Consider the following 21,154-nt stretch of genomic DNA (forward strand, 5'->3'; position numbering starts at 1 on the left):
TTAAAAATAAATATTACCATGCTATAAGTGTTCAAAATGTATCATAATTATAAATTGAACTTTGTAAAATAAAAACATTAAATTTACAATAAATTATTTTATACATAACAAATAATTTCAGTATTATAAATTATTAATAGATCGTAGTATTTTGTTAAATTAATAATTTTAAGTTGGTATAATTTTCTAACATTTCTTTTACTTTACTAAACTATGAAAATTTACATAAATTATTAGGTAATAATACCTAATAAATTAGGTTAAACAATACATTGTTTTATTTATTCTCACAAGTCTTATGATAAATAAAATGTACATAATAGAAATAGAATAATTTATAATAAATTATTTTTATGATATAGGAACAATAATTACCTTAAAAAAAAAACATGTAAAATTTTATAGTTAATTAACATTTGTGTAAAACTCTTTATAACAATACAATGCTTTTAAAACTAATGGTAAAATTAATTTTTGAATATATTAAAAATTAAAAATATACATAGTTAACTAATGATTTTAAGTTTAAATTCAAAACATTTATTTACAAAAATAATACTATTAAAAATGGAATATATAATAATTTTGGACTTCACTTTGTAAAAATATTTTAGAAGTTTAAAATTTATATAACATCATGAGGGACATATATCTCTTTTCCCAGAAAATGATACTATAGATCTAATTCCCTTCATAGAAGTCTAAACAAGAAAAAAGTCCAGTTAATAAATACTGGAATAGTAAAAATAATTTTAAATGCATAATTTGTAACAAAATACCTTTTTTTTAGAAGTATTTAAGTACTCTTTATACATATCTGACCTTATGTATCTCTGATAACTGTCACTTTTCATTAAATGATAAACATGCACCTAAAAAATAATTAAAATATAAAAATATATTAAGTTATATTTTGGTAGCCACAAAGAAGTAAAATATGAAGATTTTTCTACATTTCATACAATGATAATTATAAGAATGATTAATCTACAATTATAAAGATAAAATTTTTCTTTTTTCAAATAACTATTGTAGAAAAACTAAATATCATCTGAGCTATTCTTTAGAAAATATCTCTTATTCTACTAAAGGAAACTTAAATTATATTGCTAATATATTTAAGAATTATAAAATAGTTATTTGAAAATAAAAATTTATTTTTTATTTTCGTAGATAAGGATAGAAGCAGATATTACATACAGCAGCTATGTCAAATGCCCATCTATCAGGGGCTGTCATATTTTTTCTACTTAATTCCCTGGACTGTGAATCAATATTTAAAGAATCACCACTTAAATATTCTGTCCAAATTTCTTGGGCTTTATCAGGAACTTCTCGTTGTGGTAGCTTTTTGAGATTTTGAACAGCCTCCCAAAATCTGAACAAAAAGAAAAAATTATTTCTAACAATGACAATACTGTTGTACAATATAATTTATTTAAAAAATACAGACTAGTTAAGTAATTTAAGGATTATTTATAATAACTAATGTGCAGTCATCAGTACTCATTTTAAGTAAAATTATACTTCTATACACCTGAAGTACACTACTAATCAACCTTTATTTAACTGCTTTGACTATAATAATTACTATTCTATTTTCAAACTATACTATACCATAATATTAAAAAAATATTTTCAAAGATAAATGGATTAATAAAGACCTCTAGAATAACTTATTGACAATAATGTTAAGATAAAACTAATATAATTACGAAAGTTAATAAAATTAAATACTTTAAATTTTCACAGCTAAATTCTTTTTCCAGAAATTTAGTAAAGTGTTCTTTACCAGCAGGATCAGCCAAAAGTTCCTTTAAGCTGAATGCCCATCTTTTAATTCTACGAACAGTTACTTCTTTTCTAAAAAAAATCAAGTTAAAATTAAAATGATCTATTATATAATCTTAAAATTTTATTTATTTGAATAAAACTAGATTTTTCTAAATTACATATTTTGGAGGGACAGTGTGGCCGAGTCGGTAACGCAGCAGTACATGACGGGCACTGCCTCAGGTTCGAAACTCAGTCAAGGGCCCTTTCATTTGCTAAATGAGGGATCAGTTTAGTAATTGGAGTCGTGATTCCTCTTTCCGGCGACGGACTAACCACCCGTCCCAGAGTATCAATGGTTTAGAAACCTCCTCCTTTAGGGGTGGCCGCTATGGCCCTTAATGGGTTTATAAAACGTTAAAAAAAACATATTTTAGACAATAGAGACATAGTTATTTATGTCCTTATTAAATCTACGTATAGATTTAATTTTAATTTTTAACTAGATATTATCAAATAAAATTGTATTAAAATAGAGATATCACCTAAATAGCTCTTAATAAATGTTCAAATGTCCTTAATACATTTGATTACTTATCCTATTACTTCAATTACTTATATAGCTATCAAAAAATATTTAAATTATATTATAATAAATTTACATCTATTTAAATAAACTCAATTAAATTGTGTATATATATATATATATTTATAAACATATAGTAAATTTTTTCTATGATTTTTATCAAATGAAATGTGTATAAAGACTTACAAATTTTTATCTACATCCCATACTTCAATATTATCCAGCAACCAAGGATTTGTAAATTCTGGAGGAGTAAAAAAAGGATCGTATTCTGCATACTGTTCAAAATAAGTTATATACCTAGAAAATTATTTTTTAATTCATAATTATTTTATGCAAGGTGATCAATCTTAAAAATATTAAATGACTTGTAAATTAAAAATTATTATGACTAAAAAAAGTTAAAATAATTTTTTTTAATTTTATTATTTTAAGAAATATCAATTTATCTATAATACATGAAACCCTATATATAAAACTGAATTGATTTTTTTATTAATGTATGTCATTTATTAATTATAAACTTTTGGTAGTAACTTATCTTCCTAAACTTCAATAGTTATTTCAATAAACTTTTATTTTATAAATATTATATTAAATTCTTAAATAAGTAATTTTTGTACTTAAAAACTTTAAAATAGAAATGGCACAACTTCTTAATCTAAAAATTTTAACATACGTATCTGCTATTTTTGATAACTTTATATTTCGGCGATCGAGTTTTAATCGCATAGCAGTTATATCCTTTTTCAAAGACTCAACAGTTGGTTTATTTACACACTGTTTAGTAGGAACTTGAATTGATATCATATTATTAATATCACCATTGGCTAATGAAATTAAGTCTTTGTATCTTTTTAATTTTCTATAATCAATTTCTGTGGTTATGACAGTCCCAGGCTAAAATATTAATTAATAAATTAAAATTTATCATCAAAAGATGGTCTTGATGGTAAATAATATATACCATTGGTCTATGAACATCCCAAAAAGCCCTTTCTTGACTATCTAGTACTTTTCTTTCCATGCGATCACGTTTTTTATCAACTTTACTCTGAGCTTCAGCTTGCATAAACACAAATTCCCACTTTTTAGACAATACTGTCTGCAATTTAGCTAAATTTTCAGCCTCGTAATCAGCTAATTCCAAACGTGTTTTATTTTGCATTGTTCTTTTACATAAATAAACAGCTTAAAAACGAAATCACATTTTTTAATTAGTTTAGATTAAAAGCTAACAATTATTATTTTATAAAATTTTTTCATTTACCATAGTCTGTATTTTCTGGTTCAAATATATTAGAAGGCCAAAAATAAGGAGTCTGTAACAATTATTTTACAATAATAAAATTATTTGTAAAAGTGAAATAACAATAAATTCTATTTACTTGAAATCTGTAATAGGACCCATCATTCTTAACATTCAAGAAATGATCATCAATTGGAAATAAGTAACCATGAGAAGCCAATAAATTAGCTAGGTATAATGCTTCAACTAAAAATATATCACAAAAAAAAAAAATTTTTAAATACAAAATGATTAATGACCAAAAAGTATTTCTTAATTAACATATACAATATTTAATAAAACATTATTATGATAAATATCACTAATGAAATGCTCAATCTTAAAAGATCAATAGAAATAGAAATATTGTTACAAATAATTGAGGTTAGGCAATTGATGTACTTAAAACTTACACTTAATGTACTAGAAATTTTTAATAATGCTTTAAAAAAATGTCTTTATAACCTAAATTTTTAGTATTAAAATGACTTTAAAACTTGAAATTTAGTTTTTTAGAAAAATATAAACTCTTAGAACACTAAAATTACATTTTAAATCTGTGAAAAAATAAATTAACAAATATTTAATTTCCTAGATAATATTATTTTTTATAATATTAAGATAATGGTTTTTTAAAGTTATTATAATATATAATATTATATAGTCAGTGTAGGATCAATCAAAGGAACATATTAATCAAAAAAATGTTTTATTTTTTTAATCTGGATTATTTAGTTTTTTTTATACATTTGATTGTTATAATAGTAGAACTCTTCGAGTGGGAAGTTATAACTTAAGTCCAAGTATTTCTAAAGTTGAATGTTATAAAAAAAAATCCAACTAAAATAATTGCATAAAATTATCTAAAAAAATTTTTTTGGTTAATACATTCCTTTTATACTATATCAATGTTATTAGGTTTTTACAATTTTTTCTATAAATTATTTTTGTTAAAGGTTATTTGGATTGTTTTAAAGTATTTTATAGTAGATGTTCAAACATAGTTTACAATACTATAACCCTAATTAGCTATCCCATGATTTTGCCTTAAAATCAATTTAGTAGATCTATAAATTTATTTTCAGATATTATTTTATTAAGCATAATTCAACCAAAATAATTTGACTTAGAAGAAACCTAATATTTGAAGAAAATAAAATTGTTTAAATTATAACTAAGAAAATGCTAATAAATAAATATATGTAAAGTAAATAGTGAATAATTTATTCAAAACTTAGAAAAAAAATCTTTCTTTTAAATATTTGTATGCTGAAAAGATGTATAGTCAAAAAATTTTAAAATGTGCAACATTTTATTAAAATACAAAAATTGTATTTATTTGCAAAAAATCATTAATAAATACACTAAAAAAATTGTATTTGAACTTTGAGATGTAAGAAACAGATTTTGAATTGATGAGCTACGTACTACAATAATATGTAAAAGTTGCAAATGCTACATATTCCTAGCCTTACAAATAATTTTTGAGGATAATATACAGGACTTGAAGCAAAGAGACTGTAAAGTGACTAAATCACTATTTTGACAGCACTTAACAAACATTTACTATACATCAACTGTTAAATATTTATTCAAACTTATATGAATATTATCTATATATTTAGAACGATAAAAATGATAAAGGAACCATAAACCCCTTATATTCACATAGTTTATTGAAGTAAATACTAATAGTTTTAAAATACTTTGCAAGTAAAACTGATATACCATCAGCAATGTTTTCTACAAGGAAATATAATGAATAACTAATTATAAATTACCTTGATCATCAACGTCCAGATTATTCATAATCCATTGTATTAAATCACAACCTAATAAAAATAAATAAATAAGTATTTTTTGAATAATATGTAATATCTTTTAATTAACCTGTAAACACTGATGGCACTTTAGCACGAAATTTATTTACAGTACGTACAAGAATGCCTGTGTTTTCATCTTGCATACGATCCATCAACTGTTCCATCTAATAATGTAATAATACTGAAAATATTAATGAATACAGAACATAATAATTATTCTGTTATTACTTTCTTGTAGACTAGTTGATGTTGTGATACATTGTCCAAGTCCGTCATGGAGGCTGCTGTAAGAGAAACAGTTGGAGTATCAACAAATTTGCCATCACCTTTTTGTTTCTTCCGCCTAGATGACCGTTCAGAGCCAATAATCAAGCTAATTAAATATCGCAAGTCAAATATAATAATATAATTTCAGCTAAGAATATAAGTTATTCATATATTTTGCCCACGAAAATAAGAGCAGGAAAATAAACATAAATAAATAGTAACATACCTTTGTCCCATGGCTTTAAATATGTAGGAACATAATATCCCTATTGGTTTTAGTAGAACAATTAACATCTATGTAGTGCGAATATTATAACTGTTGCATTCATAAGGGCGATAAACTTGGGTATTAATCGTTGTACTGGCACTGAATTTGTGCAGCACAACTTATGGCAATGTGCAGTTGCAGAGAGTGAATGTAGCAACTGGCAATTGAAATGGGACTCGAGAAAAGTATAAAAAACAACGAACCATTAACATTACAGTTGCAGGAGTATCCACTGGCGGGCGGATGGGCTAATTTTAAATCAATATTGAACTCGGCGCCGACGTGTAACGCCTAAGATCAACGGGCTAGTACTAAATGTTCCTCGATCCCTTTGACACCGACACGACTGTTGTACCCCACCACTATATCCTGTATACTTAAATAATAGTTGAATGGTACATTTGTTCATTAAACTATCTAAAAGTTTAATAAGAGAAAAATATTTTTTTAATTTAATGCATAATGCTGGCTTCTAATTTATCGGGTCAAAATGTAATATTTCAGTAGTTATGAATTTACTAATTATAACATCATAATTTATTTTTATCTAAGCATTAAATTTACAAGCTTAGATCAAAACTACTAAAAAATGTCAACCCCTTAATAGGTGACTTAAGGGATTTAATCCCTGAATAACTTTATAACAATATTAACTTATGTGCGGGTTAATATTATTATTTTCATACGTATATACATACATTTTAGCTTCGATGCGAAGCTCAGAAGGTATTGGTTTTACTAAGATGTGTTTTTTTTTTTGTGTGTCTGTTACCCCTTTTTCTCAGCTCTCACCGANTTTTTTTTTGTGTCTGTTACCACTTTTTCTCAGCTCTCACCGAACCGATTTCTTTCAATGATACGTCAAAAGATCACAAATCGTATCTAGTCGAAGACATTACCCTCAAAAATTGAAAAAAATTCCCTCGTTCCCCGTAAATGGGGGAAACCTCCGAAAAAATTACAAATTTAAAAATGGCTAATTTTCGAAATTTTCGAAATTTTTTTTACTAAAAACTGCCGTAACGTTTTTAAAAATAACCAAATCAATATAACTTTTTTTTATATAGATGCATGATATCATTACCTTTCATTTGGTATATTTTTTTTTTGTATGTGACCCTTTACTTGCCCACATGAGGGGATTTAAAATGACAACTTTTTTACAAAAAATTAATTTTTTCAACTTGATTTTTAAAAATGTTCCGGAAGGTCTGACACTTTTATATATATCTTAAATTGAAGCAAATGTAATATGCTTTATCATGAAAAAAAAAAATTTCGGACTTTATCTTATCTTCATGGTGAAAATGGCTACCGAATGCTATTTTTGTGTGAAAATTTTCGATTTTGTATTTTCCATTTTTAACTTTATTATGCTATAACTTTTTGAAAAATGTATGAATCATTACAATTTTTTTATGAGAAGTAGTATTTATATAGATCTTTCATTCGACATACTGTTTTTTTAAATCGGACCATTTCCCTAAATACAGGGGGGATTCAAAACATAAAAATGCATATAGAAAGTAGAACTTTTTCAACGTAACTTTTGAAAGTGTTCCGGAAGGTCTGACACTTTTATATATATCTTAAATTAAAGCTAATGTAATATACTTTATAATGGTAAAAAAAAATTTCGGACTTTATTTTATCTTCATGGTGAAAACAGACATTAAACTTAATAAAAAAAATACGATTTTTGTAAAAAAATTCTTTTTTATATTTTTAACTTTATAATGCTATAACTTTTTGAAAGATGTATGGATCAATATAATTATTTTTTTTGTAGATGCACGATGTCTTTACCTATCATTTGGTATATTTTTTTATATATATCTTAAAATAAAGCTACTACAGGGGGGGATTCAAAATGACAACTTTTTCACAAAAAATTGACTTTTTCAACTTAAATTTTGAAAGTGTTCCGGAAAGTCTGACACTTTTATATATATCTTAAATTAAAGCTAATGTAATATACTTTATCATGGAAAAAAAAAATTTCGGACTTTATTTTATCTTCAAGGTGAAAATGGCTACCAAATGCTATTATTGTGTGAAAATTCTCAATTTTATTTTTTACATTTTTAACATTATAATGCTATAACTTATTGAAAAGTGTATTGATCAATATAATTTTTTTATGGGAAATACTATTTTCTAATAATCTCTTTTTTATTCGACATACTTTGTCTTAATCAGGATATTAATAAGGAACTAGCAGTTTATGAAGCTTTTGGAATAATCCACCAATTTTTTAAAATTAAACACTATCTAAAGATTTGCATCGAAGCGTTTTTTTTTGATAGTGATTTTAATCACTGTCAGATATCATTATACTTGATCCAACTATGCCACGTCACCACTGTGCCGCGACCCCCCTGTGCTGGGTTTGGTTTTTTATTTATTTTGAACTTTCAATAACCTATTCCTTTTTTTAGGCAGATTAGTATATTAATTATGGTAGCAGTAAAATATATAATAAATTAAAAAAGTCGTCGTACCAACTATAATTTTATAAATAGCTTCAAAATGTTCATTAAATAAATTGTTTAAGATCAATACTTTTTAATTTATTCTTAGTTAATATAGTAAGGTAGGCAACTAATTAAACATACGGGAGTGTAAAAATAATCAAACAAAACACTGTTGTTTTCTGAATCTCGTATCACTATTAGACCTAATTATTTTATTCCTTTAAATAAAAATATTACTTGTTTAAATAAATTTTAATTGTTCTTTAATTACTAGATGGAAATACTTAATAAAACACTTTATTTATGCCCATTAGTACTTAAATCAATTTTAGTCATAAATTTATGATATAAAATTGCAAAATCTATGTTTTATGATTAATATAGTACTTGCTAATTGATACTATTAATCATTCCATTTAAATAGGAATGACTAATAGTATTTTAAACCCATAGAAGTCTTCAAATTTTTCCACGCCAAGAGTCTCACGAGCTTAAGGGGCCCATCTTGAATTTTATTAGCCTAATCATGATTAGTGACAATTTTTTTTTTTTGCTCATCACTTTTTTATGGTAGTGGTATTTTTTATAGGTGAGCCCATCTTATGGTACCATCCCGAGAGCCATATAGGTCTAAATCTGACCCTGCGTGTGAAAAAGCCAAAATAAGAGCTATATTTTTCTTAAATGACGATCATGGTATCAATATTACCGTAATCATAATATTAAAATTAATATAGTTACTATAAAATAAATAATTTTTTAGAATATTTTTCTTGAATACTAATAGAATATTATAATTAATTTCTATTTAATTAAAAAAAATGTATTGTTTTAATAAACTATTTCTATTTCATTAAATTACATAAAGTTAAAAGTAAATTCTTATAAGATAAAATATTACTGGAAGGTTAAGAGACTCAATATTTTGACAAGGTCATTTTCTTTAATACATCTATTTTTTTTTTTTTGACTAACCAGTCTTTACATATAATAAATGATTTCAATTAGTTACAGAATGGCCAACTTGTTAAAAATAACTATTTAATTTGAATTCGAGTTATAAGCATTCCAATTAAATTAAATACAAAAATAAATTACGCTTATAATTAAAATATATACACATGTTTATGTTATAATTAAAACGAAACGTTTTTTTATGATAAATTTAACAATTATATGGTATAAATATTTATAATTTTTTTAACTACTTTATAATTACATAAAATGAAAAATATTGTCATATTTAATCCTAATAATAATCATTTTTCATTGAGTTTACAAAAGTTTAGTTGTAAAACATTTCGAAATGTTGTAAATCTCACAAATTAATTTTACGAAGTTATTATTATAGCAATACGCCGCTGTAAATTAATCTTCTTAATTTTTTTAATTAATAGCTTTACTTGTATTAAACAATAAACAAGTTCGGATAGGTTAGGTGAGTTGTCAAGAAAATCTCGGTAAGCTTTTTGTTGCATTTAAATTTTAAATTTTGCAATGTGCAAAATATTTAGCTCAAGAATAACGTCTTTCCGTTCTCAATCAACTTTTTAACAAATTCTTTCAAGCTTGCAATAGTATTTTTAATACATATACCTGACTTTCAACAAATTTTATGACACCCAAACAAAATCAAAGAAATATAATTGACTATATAAAAATAATTTATTGATAAATAAATTTATTAATTTTGGAGTTATTTATCATATTTAATTGAATTTATTTATTTAAATGGCATTAGTTTTTTTATTGAAGATCTTTTTTTAATATAAAAGTTTACTGGTATAAATAACATTATATCCCTCCAGAAAGATGTTGGTCAAGATAAACTCCTATCCACATATTATTAGAACATTCGGGTTCATAAATTTGTATTTTTATAAAAAATATACTTTGTAGAAAAATTATTGTAAGTTTTGAAAGTTGTTGTGACTTTCATAAATAGTAATGTTTAAGAATATTTAATAAATCAGTGATTTAATTCAATTATTTAGAAGTATCGAACAAATTTTAATGTTACACTGACAAATAGTTTGAATATGATTAATCAAATTCATTGATTTGACAATGTTTCATAAATTAATGCAAAAAATTTGTCGTCAACATGCATTTTGTATGAATAAGCATAATTTAACACATTGTAGGTAATAATAAGTTCGAAATGCATTAGGTAGAGTTTTGTTAACTAATACGTATTTAAATGTAAACATCTTGTAACGTTTATAAAAGACATAAAAACGCTTGTTTTGCAGATTTCAGTGTTTATTGAATCTACCGTATATTAACGTGTATACTTTTAAATAGCAGTCTTAACATTTAAAGTTAATGAGATTTTCTTATCATAATTATATAAAATTAAGTATGTGAATTTATATATTTACTGTATAAAAATGTACAAAATTATCATTATCAGATATGTAGATTTTTAACTGTCTGAAGTAATACTTCCATAAATATAAAAATATAGTTTAAAAATACATTTGAAATTTTATTTATAATTATCATAAATCAAGTATTTTATATTTTAATTAGTGTTAAATATTAAGTTTCATACATAAGTATTAAATGCTACATGAAATAAAACGGCAAGCAAGCAGGTAAGTTTACATGCCAAACGCATGACTTACATTTTAGTCATGTATAGAAAAGTATTAAACATTTTTAAAATATTAGGTAACACCATTTAATTGTTAATCAGTTACTTTCAGTTAATATCACTATTTTGTTTGAGAATTATTCTGAGTTTTGTATTTAATCTTAATCAATTATCGTAATAAAATTCAATAATATCAGGTCCTTTTATGTTAATTTTAATACTTCCTGCGTAAAGGATAACTAATTAATAAATACAAATATATATATATTTATATATAAGTATATATGTATATGTATACATTTTTTTATAGCGGAATAATGTATTTTAAAAACATTTAAGGTCATATAGTTAAAGTATTGACCATTCATTTTATTCAAGTTCCATAATTCAAAATCCTTGTCAGTAATTTTTCGTTTAAAAAAAAGAAATATGCATCTGTGTCATTAAAAAATATATCTACTTACTATAAAAATAATTTATATTTTATCGTCAGTATTAAATATGTTTGTGAATGTAATAATTTGAATATAGTCATAAACATTGAATGACTGTAGGTCATTAGAACTTACTTTTAGTGATTTTTTAATTAATCATTATAACAACTTTAAAACATAATATAAATAGTTTGATTACATATACGCAGATTTAAATCATAATAAATAGTTGAACGAAACGTGAATCAAAACTGCGCATGACCAAAATTATATTGTTGCATTGAAAATTCACAGTATTTGACAAAACATCTTAAAACAAGATGTATAATTTTATTTGACCTTGAAGTTCATAAATTATATTTAATGTTATTTTTGAGATCTTCAAAAAAAATCGTAAGAATTTATTCGTCGAAACTATCTAATTTCCTCAAGACATTTTTATATTATATGTGCATTTTAGTTTTTAACGTGTCTGATATAATAATTGACACAATTGGTAAACTACTATGATCAAGGACAATAATTCAATGATTGATTAAATCATAGACAACTGCCGCTTATTTCAATAAAGCAAGGGTATTTAGATTTGTTAAAAAAATCCTTGGTTAATTTCAATTGTATTAATTTTGGTAAGATATTTTGAATAAAATTACTATTTATACATTGTATAACCGATTCAACACTTTTGCGTCTTTTTAAATAAGTATGTCTTAGGAATTTTTCCTAAAAATTCGAAAGTGCAAACTTTTTTATAACATCTAAAAAAAATGCTTAACATTTTTATCATTCAAAAGACTTTTCGTTTTTTTTTTAGTAGATGATAGTTTATAAAGGATGCGCGCATTCTCTGTGCCTTTTTCCTGGATCCGCAACTATTATGTAACCTTTTACATAAGTACTTTGCTGTAATTATTTTTGCTCTTCCTTTGAAATAAAACTAATTTATCTATTTTATTATAAGCCGGGTGTAAGTGGCAACATAATCCAGAAGAAATTATTATCTCAATACCATTTTAAACGTTTCATATATTAATACAATTACTCACTTTTCTAAAATAATTAAAGAGAAGCTTGTCAAACATTGAAAGAAATTGGGGAACTGAGTCCTCTTAAACCTTTCAATATCAAGCCCTGACTATAACTATGATAATTACAAATGAAGTTTGCTATCAAATTTATGATTCTACAAAAATTAAATCGATATGTTGAAAATATAGCTCTTAATATACTAAATGAATATAATTTTTTTCTATAATTAAAGATTGACTTTTGTTTTTAATTTAAATCGATTTAATCCAATTTTTGAATAATGTTTCCCGTCAAAAACAAATGATATATTAAAAATCTAGATACCCTAACTAAAATAAATGTGGATTAAATCAGGAGTGCTGGAACTATTTTTTACACGAGAAAGAAAAAATTTTATTGCTAAAAAATAAGATAATGCTTAGTGATACTTATTACTGTAATCAATTAACTCAGTGACAATTTGATTATAATTTATGTGTATTAATCAATATCAAATTATAAAATACTAACGTAAAAGAAACTTGGATGCATTAAACATTTCTTATTTTTTTTTATAAAAAACATTGTTTAAATGTTCATGTTTTTTCTGTTGTGTATAAAATAAAAATATATAAATAATTATGGTTTAACATAATTGTATACAAATATTTTTATACGAATTATTTATGTTACCTTCAAAAACCGAGTTTGTAAGTGCAATTATTTTTTAGATTAATGAAAAACACTCCAGATTAATTAAATTTTAAAATTAAAAATTCAAATAAATAATTTTAAATCATCGCTAAAATTGTGTAAATAAACAAGTAACAAATAACTTTTCTATAAGATAGAATTAAATGAAGTTTATAAATAACATTTCTTAAATTTTTTTATTATTAATTGAAAAATTAAAAAATTTTCTTTAAGTTACGCCAGGAAAGTTCTATAAGACACAAAGTTTAAGAAATAAATTCAATAAAATTTTAAGCCATTGTTATATTTCTAATGGTTTATGAATGTGGTATTTAAAATATAAATTTTGTATTATTGTGTATTATACATGTGTATTATTACATGTTTAAGCTCAATCTCAAATTGGTATTCCATATATTGATATATTTTTTAAATATAAAGATTGTTTTTGTATATTTTGTCATTTAAGATTACTCGGGATTAAAAAAAATTTGTAATTTCAAAGATGCATTACTGGTTAAATTAATTAATACAATTAAACTATAATTCAACTTACAATTTTGATACGGATACTATATTTGAGCAAAAAGATTGACCTAGTAAAAAAAAGTAATCGGATGCAATGTTATTCTTGAGTTCATTGACATCTGAACTTTATTGTTTATCTTATTTTATTACATTATTTAATATTAATTAATTTAAAATATGTATACCCATATTAATATAATATAAGTAACGTTAATTTTTTTCCTATTTATAAGTATAAAAATTTTCTCAATATAAAAATACGAAATAATACAAAAAACTTGTATCATACATCAGGTAATTTAAAAAAAAATGAGCTTTTGATATTTTTTATCATATGCATAAAGAAAAACATTTTATTTTATAAGTTTTTTTATTATTTCATATGCGAAAAAATCTAATTTATTGACAACTAGAATAATTAAGTAAATTCACCAACTTCAATCAAGAACCTCAAAAAAGGTCCATAATTTCTACATATGAACATTCATGTTCAAAGTTAGAGTTTTTAAATAATAAACAAAAAAATTATATTTTATATATTAAACTTAAACATTTTCTAAATCAATTATTTTTTGCATTAAAGCTTTTTATATCTAAGCATGTCACAGGTATAATTTGAAAATATTTTATTATTTTAAACAAAATAATTCAACTTTTAGAAGAACTCTGTTGTTGTTTAATTTTATTACCATGGTTTACATGACTTCCATTTTGCAGAATTACCATGATAATGACATTTTTATTTTAAATGTATTATTCTCATCTATATAGATGTATAACATAATATTTTATACATTATACCAAGTACATTAATTATACATTGTATTGTATCTATTTTCACTTAACTTTGCTTAGTTTGGACGTATATTTCACTTTCTAAAGGCGTACTTCAATAACATATTCTTGTAATTTCCAGCTTTTACATTTTTATAGTGTACTTTTAAAAACAAAAGGTTCCTTAAAATAATGATACGTGTACTGTGTAAAAATATAAAAAAATAATGATTTTAATATTTAATATAAATGTATTTCTGTATTTTTTGGTTACTTTAATGATATATACATTAATTACACCAATTATATCAATTGGTGTAATTTTGATAAATTTCTTTTTAACTTTTGGTAATGTTAGTATCAAAAATTTTCGTTAAAAATGAAGCAAAATAATATTACTGCACATCGAATAAATAAGAAATTTATTAAATTTATTTTTATTAATTAACGATTATTTTAAAAGAACAAAATAATTTGATAATAAAATATATATTTTTTAAATTTGATTAATTTTTCTTAATAGTTTTTAATAGTCAATAGGTATAAATATTATTTTTCTTCGTTAATGTTAAAATAATTTTCTTTACACTTGTTCGAATAAAATAAAATTTTTTAGTTATATTTAGTTATATGAGAATTTTATAATTTAACGCAATAGACTTTTCATCCGGTAGTTTTTACTTTATGAAAACTATCAAATAATTTCTCAAATAGTTTAATATCCCAAAAATACAGTTAGGGTTAGTTTTAATCGAATGATTAATTGATCATTTTTCGTAAATTCGGTATTTAAAACTTTTCGATAGCGTACATTAATGGATAACACATATATTTAATTTTCAAAGCTTTATCCTGCTACTGCGGTTATTCCGGTTACCTGATATCAAGAGAAAAAAATAATCACGCATTAATCTAGAATACAGTAAAAACTACCAAAGCAAGTTCATTTTTCACTTGGTTTTATAAATAGTTATTGACGCGTTGATATGGAAAAAGTACTAAGTCCAAAAAATCAATTTTTCGTATTTTTTTTGTAGAAAACATAGTGAATTTTAATTATCTGGTGAAAAAAAATTAAGTTTATTTATAAAATAAGAATTATTTTGAAAACAAATATATTTTTATCGTAAAGCCACGCGGTTTAGATAAATTATTTTTTTCTTCTCCTATAAAATTTAATTTTTGTAACTCTGTACCTTTTCCATGTCAGACCCTCAATTGTACATCAACCAAGTATTTGTATATATAGTCATTTTGCGATACAATACTTAATTCGAACTGTATATATTTCCCCATGAGTAATACAAATGGCAGTTCGTAGTGGGGCAAACGAAGCGACATTAGCACAACAAACCAGTTCATTCAACGGAACCACACCACAATACCGGCAAACGTTCGTAGATGCTGTACGCATCGCCTTACCGTAGTGTGCTTATTGTCGTTGTTTGGTTATCAGTTTTCGTATTATTATCATATGTCGCTCGGTCAATACAAATAAACTTTATCCAGACTTGACTGTCTTTACTTAATCTCATATATTTTCTTGGAAGTACGGTCAATTAGACACCATGACTGTGCTAACGAGTGACGATAAAACGCCAATGAATCGCGTTAAAAGTACTGTGTCTTTTGCTGCTATGCTCGAAGAAACCATGAACATTAACGACGGTGATCACAGCGAAGAAGAAGTTTGTGAACTCATACCCGAAGAATCGCCAGGGAGGACAAGAGTTTTTAGCATGTCCAAGGATCGTCCTATCACGAGAATTCCGACTAGGGTGGAAATGAAAACTTTAACCCATAAAGCTAAGAGACCGGCCGTTGACATTGAATTTCACGATTTAATTTACACTGTGGATACTACAGCAGGTATGTTAAACAATAGTTTTACATTAACGGTACCCAATACGCACCATCTGAAAAAATTGTGTGGCCTAAACTAGATTGTATAATTTATAATCAAAACTTTATTAGTTTAAAAAAAAATAACAAAATAATAAATATTTTATATATTTTTATAGTTACGTAATAAATATATTTTATACAGTTTATTGTCTATATTTTTAAATATAATAATAATTAAATTTGTTTATTAATCACTAGGGTTCTGGATTTTATGTATTTTTAAATTTGTTTGAACCACTTCTGAAACACCAGACTCCATGAAAAAACAGTTCTACAGGAACTTTTTTGTTTTAAAAGGGATGGAATTTCTCACGACTCCCCTAAAATAAATATACAAATATTAGAATTAAGGAAAACAAAAACTTATATATATATATATTTACTTCTAATAAACTCGAGATGACTAAACTAAACTTTATGAATGCATAAAGTCTTGAACTCTGTTAATCATTATTAAATAGTATGACTTTTATATAAACATTCTAGTTGAAACCGCTTTAAAAAATTCTACAAAAATATAATGCTTTTGGAAAGCTTCAGATTAATTATAAATCAGAAAGACTTGATGGACTTAACCCAAAAATGAATTTTCTTAAATTTTTTGGCGCAAATAACAAACATTTTTCGTAAAGATTGAAAAGAAATATTCTTATGTTCATATGATCATAGAACTATTTTTTTAGTTACCACATCTAAATTTACTACAAAATTCAAATATATATTCTAAAACCGTTACGCCCTCATTATTTTACCTTACATTCTTTATCAAATCTAGATTTATTATCACCCGTAACAATAAACACCATTTGAATGGTTTCATTAGGAATGGTTTGATTATTTAATATCTCAAAATGAATTAAAACCATAATTTAAGTTTTTTCTACTAAATAATTGTTGGTACTGGTTTATAATAATTTTGTTTAAGTCGATAAATTTATTTAGGTAGTAACAATATTTACCTAAAATAACATATAAAGCGCCATATAAAACTTGGTACCTAGTGTCAGTGTTTCCATTGCGTTTTAACAACAAAGCTTTAGCTTCAATCAATCGTTTTACTAGATATTGGGTTTATTTATTAACAATCATTTATGACTAGTGATTTTATGTTAACTGTTAATTAAATTTATTAATGTTACATTTTCATATATTCAAGATATTCGCGTAAATATTACAAAGATAGGATAAACTATTAGCTATAAATAGTTTGGTTATATTTTTCTTCTAAAAGAGAAATTGCAAATGTTAGATGCTTGACATATAGCTAAAAGAATAATATTTGTATTCTTTTCAATTCAACTATTGTTATTTTTTTCAGCATGATACCTGTATATAACATTTATTATAAAGGGCAATATATTATTGTGTAACACTAAATTTTTAAAAATCTAAAATTAATCTCTTTTACATTTTATTTAGTTTTTCTTTAAGGAAAATAATATATCGAGTAAGTTTCAAAACATTCTTGTGTTATTGTTATATCTTTTTCTCTTTTTACCATAAAACATTCCAAGTGCATGTTAATTACTTATTTATCTTTATAGCATCACTTATACATATGATCTTAATCCATTAATTCTTGTACATTACTCATAATTAACTATTACGATGTCTTAGGTAATATTTAGGAATGTGGAAAAGTTAAATTAATAGAACATCTATTAATTATTTGCATTTTCTACATCACTGCTGAATATAATACATTTTCCCTTCATTTATTCTTTCTGTTTCACAATACAAAGAAAATTATTATTCTATTGAAACAATTACAATGAATAAATATCATCAATACATATAAGTAATTAGAAAATAGTAATACAATAATTAAATACGAATGAATATAAATCTTCATTAAAATAAATGTAGAGAGTTAATATTTATTAAGTACTTTACATTGTAACAATTATGTAAAATGAATCAAATATATTAAATAATTAAAAGATCGTCAAAGTCTATTATAAGAAAATAAGTTCAATTATCAGAAAATCACTTTCTATTACTTTTGATTTGAAAAAAATTAATGTACTTTAGTGCCAAAAATGTTGTTAGATTTAATTATTATAAATTGATTTCTTCCACTATCAAAAAATATCCTCCTGTTATTTGTGACAATATTTTAATCAATTGTTTTTACTGGAAACTTTTAATATGTGGACTTTTCTGATGTATGCTAAGAGCTAATTTATTCAGAAAATCAAAATGTAATTGTATACAAATAACTTAAACTAATATTAGTTAATAATATTAACTTTTTTTCAACCATCTTAACATATTATATTATCCTTATCAAACAATATTATGAATTTATCATATTTTGGAAAAATTTTGTGTTCTGATTCATTATTAATGAATTTTATTTGTAATAACCAAAATTTTACTTATGACGTATAGTTTGTATAGAAATAACTGATAGTTAGTAAATATTAATGAGATTATGTAGTAATAATAATGACGAACTGACCCGGATTGACGGAATATAATTACCATCAAATATGAATTCAACTAAGTGTTAACAATAGCCATTCTTCTTTTAACATAACATTTATTAATGGCGACGCCATAATAAACTTGTATCATAATTTTTTGTTTTCTTCCGTAACTTTAAGATCAATAAAAAAAATATATAAGAAATAAAAACTAATTGGTCTTAGAACTTCATTTTAATTATATGTTAATTTAAAATTATGCTTAAAAATAATTTATGCATATACCTGTTAATTCAATACTAACGTCACAATTTTGTTTAATAATAGCAATTTTATAGACAAAACACGATTAAAAATTATAAAGTAATTTGCTTTAAAACATTTAGTAACATCTTAAATTAATAAAATAATAAAAAAAAAATATATAATTCTACAAAAAAAATTACAGAAATAATCATAATTTTAATTGATCCACAAATAATAATTATTCTAGTGAAATTTTATTGTAAAGTAACAAGTAATGATTTATAACAAACTTTATACTTAAGAATTTTTTGGAGATGCAATATTTTTGAAATCATTAATGCTTTAAGGATATTTTAGAATGATTAATAAATGTAAACTTTCGAATTTAAAAAATTTGAAAAATTTATCCTTCATGGCAATTAGAATTTAATACAATTTTCTATGATCAGTATAGATATTGGATTTAAAAAAACCCGGGTATCAATAGGATCATCCCTAAAATCGTATAGAGGTGTCAACTATATTTTTTTAAATGACAACATATATAATTAACTAGCTAATAAAATAGGAAATAATCAGACTAATAATTATAATAATACATTTATTATTATAAATCTAGTAATAAATAAAGTTTTGTACACCCCAAAAGGTAAAAGTACAATTTCACACCGGACAATAAGTGATATACTTTTTATTAGACTGGTGTAAAGCAAAAAGAGGGTTATATATAGAATTATCAAAGGAAACTATAATATAAATTTTGCTAGTATTTCAGGACAAACGATAATTCCATTCATAAGTCTTTGTAAACAAATATAGCATCAAAACTGATCGTTTTATTTTAAGTGACTTTAAACCTGCAAATTTCCAATTAAGAAAATAAATGGTCGATAACAACTTTTGTATTAGTACTTTGGAAGTTATTCTCCTTTTTATACCTAGACGGATACTCTTCATCCCTTCTAGGTGTGAAGAAGAGTACAACCGGAAAATAATTATTGATAAAAATAGCAACTCCTCACCTACAGTTATTACTTTAAATTATTAATAATTTCTGAGATACTGGTCTTAAAGTTGTTTTCTACTTTTATCATCACGTTTACCAAATATTTTTTCATCGTGTTTATTTATTTGACTAAATAGTTTCATTCACATTATACTATATTTTATACTGTAACATATGTAGATAGCTTTTTATTTATTTATTATTTATCTTTATAAATAATCATTACATAATTTATTATCATTTTAGTATACTCAAGATATAGACTTGATATGAACTTGTAATATATTCCAAATAATTAAGATACAAAAAATATAAATTTAAATTATTGTCTTATCAGATCTTAAATATATTGTTATGGATAGATTAAATTATTATTTATTTTTTTACATATTGTTTATTTATAGTAATGAATAAACTAAAGTAAAGTCATTGGAATGATTTTTTTAACATGACAACTGGTGAAATGTTTGATACGATAAAAGTTTAAAATTAAAAATGAATTATTAATAACAACTTTTTTTTAAAAAAAGAAACGAATATTATAATAAAATATCACATTTATAGAATTTAAACGTACAGAAGAATAAATAAATGAGAAAATAATGATTCGTTGATTAAGTTATAGCCCCTAAACATTAGCGACGTCATTTGGTTTTTTTTATAAGTTAGTCTTACAATAGATGCCAGTTGTGGTTTTTGAAGTCATTTAGTTTCTCAATTTAGACTGCTGATTAGTTATATATGTAAGTGTGTGTATATATAGAGTGATCGATTAATAATAAGACACTGATTTTCTTAGAATCTATTAAGAATTTTTAATTTTTGTACAGAGAAAAAATATTTAATACACCAAAACTCTCCAATAATTTGTAGTTAAATAATTTTTTTTAACACTTCAGAAATAAAAAAACTTTAACTTTAATTTTAATTTTAATTTTCTTAAATGAAAACCACTATTAGCTTCGATGCGAAGCTGAGAAGGTATTGGTTTTACTATGATGTGTTTTTTTTTTTTTTTTTTTTTTTTTTGTTCCCACTTTTTCTCACCTCTCGCCGAAC

The 21,154-nt window shown here is 23.7% G+C and overlaps 2 protein-coding genes across 4 annotated transcripts in view; one reads left to right on the top strand and one right to left on the bottom strand.

The window, feature by feature from the left end:
• Positions 1–395: 395 nt before the first annotated feature.
• On the bottom strand, positions 396–6,605 carry LOC126909723 (regulator of G-protein signaling 7). Of its 3 annotated transcripts, XM_050692154.1 has the most exons (13): positions 5,964–6,443; positions 5,699–5,843; positions 5,538–5,634; positions 5,429–5,479; positions 3,748–3,854; positions 3,630–3,681; positions 3,327–3,550; positions 3,039–3,259; positions 2,546–2,659; positions 1,738–1,863; positions 1,201–1,378; positions 780–872; positions 401–701 (listed from the first exon to the last, which is right to left on the bottom strand). In XM_050692154.1, the coding sequence occupies exons 1-13, from the start codon at positions 6,029–6,031 to the stop codon at positions 636–638; spliced, it is 1,542 nt and encodes a 513-aa protein (XP_050548111.1). In that variant the 5' UTR covers positions 6,032–6,443; the 3' UTR covers positions 401–635. The 3 variants fall into 3 exon arrangements, with proteins under 3 accessions (XP_050548118.1, XP_050548126.1, XP_050548111.1); XM_050692161.1 differs by lacking the exon at positions 1,738–1,863 and having other exon boundaries at positions 396–701; positions 5,964–6,605; XM_050692169.1 differs by lacking the exon at positions 5,964–6,443 and having other exon boundaries at positions 399–701; positions 5,538–5,651; positions 5,699–5,818.
• Positions 6,606–15,898: 9,293 nt separating this feature from the next.
• Positions 15,899–21,154, top strand: part of LOC126896354 (ATP-binding cassette subfamily G member 4-like) — a 16,028-nt gene continuing 10,772 nt past the window's right edge. The window contains exon 1 of the mRNA XM_050669053.1: positions 15,899–16,381. Coding sequence (XP_050525010.1) covers positions 16,081–16,381 — 301 coding nt within the window. The 5' untranslated portion in view covers positions 15,899–16,080. The remainder of the gene's footprint in view (positions 16,382–21,154) is intronic.

The sequence above is a fragment of the Daktulosphaira vitifoliae genome, unplaced genomic scaffold (genome assembly GCF_025091365.1).
Source record: "Daktulosphaira vitifoliae isolate Bord-2020 unplaced genomic scaffold, ASM2509136v1 Scaffold_1, whole genome shotgun sequence".
NCBI classification, from domain to species: domain Eukaryota; kingdom Metazoa; phylum Arthropoda; class Insecta; order Hemiptera; family Phylloxeridae; genus Daktulosphaira; species Daktulosphaira vitifoliae.